The sequence below is a fragment of the Macrotis lagotis genome, chromosome 4, assembly GCF_037893015.1.
Source record: "Macrotis lagotis isolate mMagLag1 chromosome 4, bilby.v1.9.chrom.fasta, whole genome shotgun sequence".
Taxonomy (NCBI): Eukaryota; Metazoa; Chordata; class Mammalia; order Peramelemorphia; family Peramelidae; genus Macrotis; species Macrotis lagotis.
The window spans coordinates 54,371,705-54,382,551 of NC_133661.1; the positions used below are offsets into that span (position 1 = coordinate 54,371,705).

A 10,847-nucleotide genomic window follows, 5' to 3' on the forward strand; every position below is an offset into this window, starting at 1 on the left:
GGGTCACTGTGAGTATTCTAGTTGTTACTCAAACCAGTTTAGTTTTGCCTGTTTCCTTTCCAGAACTGTTTCAGGGCACCCAGCTTGCCCTTCCAGAGACTAGGATAGTCTGAGCCTCTTGAGCTCCCCCCCCACCAGAATCCAGTCTCTAGGACCCCGCCCCCTGACCTAGCCCAACCCCCAACCCCCTTCCTGTTCAAAAACCAGCCACTTCCCGCTTCTGCAGAAGGCTGCTTCCTGCCGCCTGTGTACTATTGCTATGGGTAGAGACTCATGGCCAGCCCTCCAGTCCAGCTCCAACCACAGCCCCACTGTCCCCTCTACCTCCCCCCTCAAGAACCACAGCAGCAGCTTCTGCTTTCTGTGCATATTAAGCCTTCCCCCAACCCCTAAAGACCCAGAGACCAATCCCAAAGCCAAGTTCAAGCTCTGGGGAGATGGAGTTGGAGGATCTACCTCCTTCTCCCATATCAATCTAGCCTAGCAACACCAAGGATCATGGGGGTGACTAGCCCACCTTCTCTTATCAAAAACCTTGCTGCTCACACAGTCTGCAGAGCAGGCCCAGGAAGAACAATCTTTGCCAGCAAGGGATTAGGCAGAAAAGGGGCAGCTCTGTCCTCTCTCATCCAGAGGTAGCCCTGGTCCTGGAAATAACTCCTGGGATTAGTAAACCTAATTCCAAGTCCCAAACTATGGATTTGGGACCTTGAGGGAGAAACTCAACCTCTGCTGCCTCAGTTTCCTCCTCTGTAAAATGGGGGTGTAGACTAGGTGATCTCTGAGGTTCCTTCTGGTTCTGATCCTCATAATCCTGAGGCTATTATTATCCCTCTTTTACAGAGGAGAAAACTAAAGGCCGCAGAGAGTAATGACTTACCCAGGGCCACACAATTACCAAGTGTCTGAGGTCACATTTGAACTCCTGGCCCAGAGTTCTATCTACTAAGACACCTTGCTACTTCTATGACTTGAGAAGCAATACGATGCCCTCTTGGGTCAGGCTCTGCCACTTACTTACCCACATCATTTTGGGCAGGTCAAATAACTTCTTTGTGATTTAGTCTCCATATCTGTAGAATGAGGGGGCTGGGTTTGGTGGCCTTTAAAGTCCCATCTAGGTCTGGATCTACCATTCTAGCATTCTGGCTTTGTCACTTACTGTGTATGACTCTAGGGAAACTGGACAGCCCCTGACCCTCAGTTTCCTCTTCCACACACATACACTACTCACCTCATTGGAAACCTAAAAGAGCTGTATAAATGAAAGTAGTTCTCATTTTTCTCCCAGAGGCCCAAGGAACAAAACAAGGCAGGCCCCTGGACCACCACACTCGGCAAACAGCTCCCTAGCTTCAAGTAGATATCAGGTAACAGCTTCCTCAGCCCCAGCTTGATCCCAGATCTGCCCTTTACTTCCTATGTGACCATCCACCGGGCCCTCCCAGTTCCGTGGCTGGGAAGGGACTGATACAGATGACAAAAAAGCATTTCTCTCCTGTCCCCTTCATGCCCATGGAGGCTACGTAAGCAAGTATGCCATGATTCAGAGCTGTGTGCTGGGCCCTTGAGCATTCACAAGATTCAGGCATTGCTGAGGTCACTTCCAGAATCATCAATCTACTTCAGCTCTCTCCAAGAGTACCACCCATCCTCTCGCCCAAGCCCAACCCCCAACACTCCGCTCCCTCCGTAGGGCAGGAATGAGTGTCTCACAGGGCCCAGTGTCTTAATCCGGCTTTCCCGGCAGCTTGTAAGCAGCCCACTGGCCCTGGACACCGGGCAAGAGGAAATCACAAGGCTTAATCCGATAGTTCTGACCACAACCCATCTCCTCCTCATCACTCCCCACCCGGGTGCCTTGACATCCTCTTCATCATTGTCCCCACCCCAAGTCAGTTCCTGTGAGACAGACACAAAGAGTCTACCAGTGGTCTAATAAAGATGGTCTAATGTCTCTTGTTCCTTTTCTATTCCCCAGGGCACTTAGGATATTGTCAATGTGCTGCTCAAGCACATTGGGTCTGTGATATCATCAGTGCTGGGAAAACTCCCAGTGTGGAAATTATATCCATCAATGAAGATCCTAACCCAGCTATGAAAGTCAGAATGGCCTTAATTGAGATCTGAGAAGAGATCTCAGAGGATTTATAGTCTGAGTCTGACTCCTACCCCACCTCATTTTACAGATTAGGAAACTGAGGCCCACAGAGATGAAATGTCCTTCTGTAGGACACATAGGTAAGGAAATGGCAAATTAGGGACTCCAAACCACTTCCCTGGATTTCAATTTCAATGCTTTTCTCCCTGCACCAAGACAGTCCAACTTAATAGGCAAGTTCAAGCCTGGGGTTAAATGATTTCTGTAAGGTCTCACAGCGAGTAGGAGTCAGAAATGAGATTTGAACCCAGGTCATTCTGATTCCCACGTCCAACATTCATCACATGTTGATGGATGGAATAGAAGCTGGGGGGAGGGGGGGAAGTGGAGGAGGTTGTTCCTCTCTCTCCCCCCCAATCATGAAAGCTTTTCTCTCACCAACTCCAACACTTTAGCCCTAATTCCTGGCAGGAGTTTACTAAAGGAGATGGATATCTAATGAGAGAATGAAGGGGCTGCTCCCAAGGAGTGTTTCTATAGCTAGAAGCCTCCCAAACCAGCTTCTAGGTCAGAGAAAATCTCTGCTGACCCATTATCTGTCCCCAGGGAAGGGAAGGCCTTGCCTCCATGCACCACAATTCAGGATTGTGGAAGAGGACATCATGCCGGCTGCCCCTAGAGGGTGCTAGCCCTCAGGGGCAAGGGAAGGGTCAGTGCCCAGGTTCCTAGGCCAGGGGATTCTGGTGTCAAGAGTCTTTGCTGCCTGCTTGGGTAACATTTCCTTCACGGTAACCAGCCCGCCCCAAGTAAAGCATCCCAGGAAGGCAACCCTAAAAATAACTCCTCCCAGGCCAGCAGCAAGCAGAGGGGGAGGGGAAAGAATCAAGAAGGGGGAAAAGAAGAGCCTTTGGTTAATAGGGGCCCAGAGGAGTGAAGGAGGCTTTAGAGAACAGGAGGACTTGAGAATTCCAGACCTAGAGTCTGGTATAGACCAGAAGAGAGACAGACCCTTGGAAAGGAGAGAAGGACTTGCTCCAGGCATGGATGGATGATGGGTTGCCAGGGATGGGACAGTAAGACACTGAGCTGAGGGACAACAGACCTAGGTAGGGGCCTATAATTTGGCAGTGGAAGGGCAAGGGAAATATTGGGATCAAGAAAAGGGCCAAGGAGTTGAGTGTGGGCTCCAGGCAGACAAGGAGTACTTGGCCAAAGACACCTCTGGACACCCCAGGCCCTGAAGCAGCCCGCTCTAGTTGTGGGCAGATGGCAACGGCCCTCTGCCGAGAGGTACTTTAAAAGGTGCAAAGTGCCAAGTTGCTGCTGTCACCAGCTTCTCTGGCACCCAGAGAACCAGGCACCCGTGTGTCTGCCAGGGCTCTCTGGAAGAGACTGGGTGGGGGCAGGTCCACCCTGCCTCGACTCCAACCCCTAAACACAAGCAAATCCTTTTATTTCTGGGTCCAAGAATCAGGCTGGTCACTCACCTCTAAGGTTTCAGTACCAGACCCCCAAGGCTTAGCCCATCTCTTTTAGTTTAGTTTTGTTTTTTTGCAAGGCAGTGGGGCTAAGTGGCTTGCCCAAGGCCACACGGCTAGGTCTGAGGCTGGATTTAAACTCAAGTAGTCCTGTCTCCAGGGGTGGTGCTCTATCCACTGTGCCGCCTAGCTGCCCCAAGCCCATCTCTTTCAATGGGCACACCACAAGGGGCAATCAAAGCAAAGTCTAGTCTGGTTCTCCAAGTCAGTAAGTAGCTCTTCCCTAGACCTCTCCTCCATAGGACTCAAATGATAACTTACTAGGCTATATTAACACCAAAAGGGATTCTAGAGCACTCAAGGATGGGGAAAAGGCCAAGAGGATTAGGAGTCCAAGAGGAGTTGGAATCCAATTCCAACCAGTATGTATTAATCCCAGATTCTGCCCCATCCTACTTCACTGCACTGTAACTCAACCCAATGGGCTAGACCTATCCAGAACTTGCTCAACACCCCAGAAGAAGACTGTCCAGATTGTGGTCTTTTCCATTGCCAAAAGCATAAAAGGACCAGTGGGGTCAGACTCTTTGTCCTACCATTTTCTTCTCCAATATCAACGCTTTATTTTGAACACGCAGTCTTAGGGAACACATATTCCTGCCCCCCCAATTTCCCAGTCTTTCATCCAAGTATAGCATAAACTTTTCTTTCTTTTCTTCCCTCTATATTCTTCTCCCCCCACCCCCCCACCCCCTATCTCAGCAGGAAAATAGCTCCCAGAGAGGCCACAAGGGACACAAATGTCATGGGGGCCTGCTCAGGCCAACTTGAAGGGGGTGGAGACTTTCTGTTGGCACCACCCAGACAGATCCCCTTTCAAGCCCAAGGGCCAGCTGGGCCAGTGCAGAGACAGTCTCATCCCTTCTTGTAGCCAACACACCACAACTGGTCCATTCCAGGCAGACCAAAATGGGGGCACAGCCCTGAGTGGACAATCACAGATTGATCTGCACTCATGCATACATACAGAAGCTGGCCCTTCCCTTCCCACCCACCACACCCTATCCCCAGTGTCAGATATTCAGGCTGGGTAAGATGGCAGAGTAGCAGGTGAGGCCAAGGCCCCCGCTGACTGTCAGACTCCAGAGAAGCACAAGAACACTCTTCACTGCCACCGCCAGAGTTGCCCAACACATACCCCTGCCCCAGTATAATAGGGCTAAAGAGATGGGGGAAGAATCTCACCTGCTCCCTACAAACCCCAACTTGGCCTGAAGGCATGAAAGCAAAGACAGCATCCCTCTGCCTGCCTCACCTTCAGCTGATATGACCTCTCCAAAGCTGCCTGTAATTTGCTTTTTAAATTTTTATTCTGAACAAATGCTGAATAAAATGTGCATGTCCACAGACCGGGGAGAACAGACGTGAATAGTACATTTAAACTTCAGGTCTATATTATGAACAGCTTTCTCTTCTTTAAAAGTATGTAATAAATTCAACACATAATTTTCAAGGCTGTTATGCAGTCTAGTGTCATTATACTCCCATTGGGAAAGGTATAACCAGTCTGCCTCTATAGGCCTTAACGTTTGTCCCATAGGGGTAAGAGTCAATACCATCATTCCTGTCCTCTATTGTGGGGTCTAGTTTAAACACCTCCGATAGTTAAACTGCTGAATAAGACACTTTCCCTTGTGCTATAGAATCAAATTAGGAAGTTCTCAACACCAAATCTGCCCCTGTCAAGAAGCAACCATAGAAATCTCTTTAAAGGGCAGGAACTTAAACTAGATTCCAAGTTCAGTGGACAAGCCACATACATTCTACTTCCTACCACCAAACTAATCCATGACAAGTTTCTGATGCCCCAAGGAGACTGAAGAGAAAAAGGCAAAGAGTCTCAACTCCTGATGACAGGATCAGAGAATATCAGAATTGAAGGAAATCAAGGGTTCAAACCAAAAAATAATATTAACAAGAAAACTTCAATCCTCTAATCTTATAAATAAAGAAATAGAGGCTAAGACAGGAGGAAAAGGCTTTCCCAAGGTCACACAAGGATTAATTAAGAGAGCTGGATTTGAATTCAGGTTCTCCAAACCTAGAACTCTTCATCACTACTCTGGTACCATCTAGAACTCATCTACCCACATGTATAGAGTCAGAGAAGCTATGCTTCTTCTAATTCCTCTCACCAAGACCTAAGGTCCAATGTGCCCAAGAGAAACCCTAAGACCTTAGACTTGGGGCCAAGAAAATCACTGGAAGCTTCATTGATTTTCCCCTTGGTCCAGAACTGTGATTTTAATCACTATAAGGAATTCTCAATATGGTTACACTCACACTCTCTCTCTCTCTCTCTCTCTCTCTCTCTCTCTCTCTCTCTCTCTTCCAATACAATTCAGCACCAATTTTACAACTTAGCATCTTATGAGTCCAAGCCCCAAGCACTGAAAGGTTAAATAACTTTCCAAAGGTCACACAGCTGGTAACTGTCTGATTCGAAGACTGGTTTTCTAGTAACCTCATCATGTTGACTATTCTAAGTCTCCCACCTGGAGTTCTCTACCTTCTCTGTCTTCCCAAGGGTCAGCTGAACTGCAAGTAGAAGAGGAAAAGGAAGGAAAGGGAAAAAAAAGACAAGGAAATCTGGGTGATAACAGCAGTCAACCTCAGCTCCCCTTCCCTTGGAATGGCTACCCAAGCCCCCACTCCACCTGCATGCCCACCATGGCTCAGGCACCGAAACTCAATACCCATTTAGTCCCAGGCAAACAGTGAAGAGGTGAAATCCAGCCCCAGCTGCTCTAGTACCTTTATAAAATATACAGCGTAAGCCGAGAGGCTGCAGGATAACCACAGCCTTTACTCCAGGGCCCTGTGGGGCAAGAACATAACATGGCAGTCATCCCAATTCTCACTCAAGGGGTGTTCTCCCATCCTGCCCTCTACCTTCCTCTACCCAATAAACCTTCTCCTAACACTACTATCCAAAAAAGTATCTGCTTGTTATGTTACTTTGCTATTCCCACCCCCCCAAAATCCCAACAACTCCATACCCATTTTGATATTGGTACTACCCAATGAACATCATTTTCTCCCTAAGCTCCCACTCAGGATAGCCTGACTCTTGGCATTTGTGCCAATCATAATGGACTGGTTCTCTAAATTTTTCTGCTCCACAGATTCTTGGCACACACAACCCTCCCCCCCCCCAGGGCATAGTCCCCATCTGGGAATGACAATCCCAAGAGAGAACAACATGGTACCCTAGCTCACATTCCTATGGAAACTACTGAGTTAGAGTTCTTTTTCTAAGGGGGAGAAAAATAAAGGCTGACTCAAAACATACTCTGGTTTGGGTCCCCAGGGCTTGGGGACAAAAGTACTGGTTTAGAATGGTTTAGAAGAGGGACAGAGGCAAGGGCCCAGAAAGGAGCACTTCTCTACCAGCTCAAGGCAGCCTGGGGGTGGGGAAGGGAGAAAAGGGATGAAGCTCCACTTCAGTTTAGGTCAAAGAGAGCAGACAGTTCCCCTAAATCAGGTCTATCGGCACAGAACTCAACCCCCAGCTGTCCTTCCCTTCCCCAGCTCCTGGACGAGAAGCGGGCCCTGTCGAGAGGAGAGAGGGACATTGCATCATCAACCGGAGACACCAGACACCAGGGTCCCATTTCTGAGGGCGCTAGGACTTTGCTGTGGGTTGCTAGTGAGTGATGTATCCATTCCCAGGACAGAGAATGTCTGAAGAGGGAGGAAGGTGGGGTGGGAATAAACAGTGTTCCTATCCCAGCCCACACTGCCCCGACGGAGGGTAGGAGGGCACCCTGGCCACCCACATGTTTCTATGGCAACCATCACCCTGGAGCCAAGATGCCCAAACAGAAAAGAAACCAATGAACAAGTGAACTTGGTAGCAGATGCTCAGGGCCGAAAAGGGGGTGGGCAGATGAAATAAGAACAATAGAGCTGACAAATCCCACACCTGGGGACCACCTTCTTTTACCTAACTTTACCACCAGAAGGTAGGCAGTTGTTAGAGAAAACCGCCTTTGCTGGGGGGGGGGGCTGCTCCTTCCTTGGAGTCAGTCCTAACTCCTAGAACATTCCTTTTTTCTGTTTCTCATGGTCCTGGCATGACAATGCTGACCAGGGCCTTAAAGCTCCCTTCAGCCCTACAATGTGACACTTAAATTTCAAAAATTATTCATTAAGCATCTACTAGGTACAAAGGCAAAAATGAAACCATCCTGCCCTCAAAGAGCTCACATTCTACTCAGACAATCCCCAAACTCCCCATTCCCTAGGATAGTAATTACTAATACTAATAAGATGCTTTAAGGCTCACAAAGCCCTTTCTATACACATGAGCCTCATGACAGCCCTGTGAGCTAGGTCACTTTATTTAATGTTATTACTCTTATCATTCCCATTTTACAGATGGAACTTAGGGGAAGTTAAGTGACTTCCCCACTCCACCTCCACCCCAGTTACATTTCCAAGCATCAGCAGCAGGACTTGAACTTGGGTCTCTCTTGACTATAAGAATTCTTTTCCCTAGAATTGTTCTCTGTAGCCCATTTGGGGTGCCTCATATTCTTCAAAGCACCCTCTTCTCCTCTTGCCTTTTTACTGGTGTCCTCATCACACCCTATCCACTAAACATCTGAACATAATTATCTCTTCACTGGATCCATTCATTTACCAATCACTCATACTTTGAGGACCACACAAGTCTGATCCCAGGAAACTGGAATAATCCAACAGTGAGATTATTAGTAGAACTGTTCTGGGGGGTGATGGGGTGGGGAATACAATAATTAGACCTTGTCTTCTCTGGCCTTAAGAAAGCCTCCACAGTCAGTCTTTGAAGTCAAACCCCCTACTTTGGAGAGCTGCAGCCCCTTTGACGCTTTGCCATCAGGTGCCTTCTCTTTTTCTCTTTCTCTTGTTCATAAGGCAACCAACCTCCGCCCAGGAGAGATTGCATCTGGGGCTGCATCACTAACTTGGTAATTCGATCAAAAAAAAGCAATCCAGTTCATCTGGCAGGATTTGTTCCCGAAGAGTCCTCGCCAATACCAGCCTCCCCTGATGTTTACAGATTTTTTTTCCCTTGGGAGTCTGTTTGGCTGCCTGGTGGGCAGGGGTGGGCAAGTAACCATTCAGGCTGCTCATTTACTGCAGTTTCAACCTAAGCACAAGTTGGGAGGGGGAAGATGGTGTGTGGACAGGAGAGTTCTACATTCAGTGCCTTTGCCGCCAACAAATCAACAATATGGGGGGGACCTTTCCTCATATACCAGATTAGGGGATCCTTGCTTTATTCTATGTAAAACTCAGCGCTACATCTCTACAGCAAAACTTGCAGCCGATGCCATCTTTGCCCCCCCCCCCCAACCAGGGACCCAACTCTCCATTTGCCAGAGCTGCCCTCGGGAGAACAACCCACCATTTCTTCGTTTCTCCCCCCACCCGGGCCTGGCCCGCCTAGACAGCGGCACCTCTGCACCGGTCCCCCAGAGTCACTTCTGTCCCAAGTTCCAGGCATCACCTCCTACCCTCACCAACTTCTCCTCCCCCGTCCAAGGCATGAGGCCGGACACACGGCTCTTTCAGAGGACGAAGTTCCAGATCGGGGGGGGCCACAAGCGTCCGGCAGGAGCCCACTGCGCGCTGGGCAGAAGGCCGGGAGGCCGGCCTGCCTCCCCGGGGCTTCCACTCACCTCGAGCCGAGAGCTTCTTGGTGTTGATGATTTTTGCGGCGTACTCCTGAGTGGAGGTCTTCTTAACGCACCTGCGGACCACGGAGAAGGCGCCCCTGGGAAGAGCAGAGAGGCAGGGCTGGGGCGGAGGGGAGCCCTGCCTGCGGGGCCCCGGCCCCTCGACCCCCCGCGCCCCTCTCTTGGTGGGAGCCGGTGGGACACGTTCCCGAGACACACCTGCTGCTCCGGGGCCGCCCGCAGTCCGGAGCCGGCGTGGGGGGCGGGGGCCCTGCGGCTGGGGGCGCCCCGCTGCGGGAGGGACGGGGCTCGGGCGGCCGGGGGGAGGGGGGCTCGGGCAGCCCGGGGGGGCGCGGCCCCGGCCCCCTCCCCTCCCCCCTCCCCGCAGCCCAGGCCGGGCCGGCCCGGGAGGTGGCCCCGGGCCTCCGGGCCAGGTCGGTCCGGGCCCCCGGGGCCGGCGTGGGGGCAGGGCGGGGGCTGCGGCGGCGGGGGGGGGGGGGCTGCGGCGCGGAGGGGAGGGGGATGCGGCGGCGGCGGGGGGGGGGCGCTGCGGGGCGCGCGCGGCCCGGGGCCGGGAGAGGCTGCGGCGGCGCCCCCGGCCCGGCCCGGGCGCGCCAAGGTCGGGGGGCGCGGGCGGGGGCGTGGCCGGCTGCGGGGGGCGCGGGCGCGGCGGGCCGGGCCGGGCCGTACTTGCCGAGCTCCTCGTACAGCTGGTAGTCGTCCGTGAAGCGGGTGCAGGGGGCGGGGGCGGCCATGCTGGGGGCCGGGGCCGCGCTGCCCGCTGCGAGCTGCCTGCACAGTCACCGCCGCCGGCCCAGAGCGAGCGGGAGGAGCGGACGCGGCCGGCCCGGCAGCACCGCGAGACTTGACCGGGGCCGGGGCGGGGCGGGGGCGGGGCCGGAGCCGCAGCCCCGCCCCGGCCCCGCCCCCGCCCCGCCCGGGGGCCCCGCGGGCTGGCGCTGCGGATCCGACCGGGCGCTGGGGCGGGGGGAGTCGAGGCGGCGCGGCCGGCCCTGCGGCCCCCGGCCCCGCCATCCCCGGCCCCGCCATCCCCGGCCCCGCCGGCCCCGCCACCCCCGGCCCCGCCGCCCCCGGCCCCGCCGCCCCCGGCCCCGCCGCCCCCGGCCCCGCCATCCCCGGCCCCGCCGGCCCCGGCCCCGCCGCCCCCGGCCCCGCCATCCCCGGCCCCGCCGCCCCCGGCCCCACCATCCCCGGCCCCGCCGCCCCCGGCCCCGCCGGCCCTGCCACCCCCGGCCCCGCCGCCCCCCGGCCCCGCCGCCCCCCGGCCCCGCCGCCCCCGGCCCCGCCGCCCCCGGCCCCGCCATCCCCGGCCCCGCCGCCCCCGGCCCCGCCGCCGCATCCTCCGTAGCCGAAGGCCCGCGGGGGCCGGGGGCGCCGAGGCCACGCAGCTGGGTGGTGACCCGGTGTCTGAGGCCGCATTTGCACTCAGGTCCTCGCTACCCGCTGCACCGCCTAGCTGCCCCTCCACCGGCTCTCTCTCTTTTTTCCTTTGCGAGGCAAAGTGCTCGCCCAAGGCCGGGTTCA

General features: G+C 53.9%; 1 protein-coding gene across 14 annotated transcripts in view; it reads right to left on the reverse strand.

Moving 5' to 3' along the window:
- CAMK2G (calcium/calmodulin dependent protein kinase II gamma) overlaps nucleotides 1-10,115 on the reverse strand; it is a 61,157-nt gene extending 51,042 nt beyond the window's left edge. For 4 of the 14 annotated variants that reach the window (XM_074232867.1, XM_074232866.1, XM_074232865.1 and 1 more), the window contains exons 1-2: nucleotides 9,993-10,112; nucleotides 9,306-9,400 (exon numbers count right to left, since the gene is read on the reverse strand). In XM_074232867.1, coding sequence (XP_074088968.1) covers nucleotides 9,306-9,400; nucleotides 9,993-10,057 — 160 coding nt within the window. In that variant the 5' untranslated portion in view covers nucleotides 10,058-10,112. Of the gene's footprint in view, nucleotides 1-9,305; nucleotides 9,401-9,992 lie in introns of all 14 variants that reach the window. The other 10 variants (XM_074232862.1, XM_074232861.1, XM_074232863.1 and 7 more) reach the window with 5 other exon arrangements.
- Between the last annotated feature and the right edge of the window lie 732 nt (nucleotides 10,116-10,847).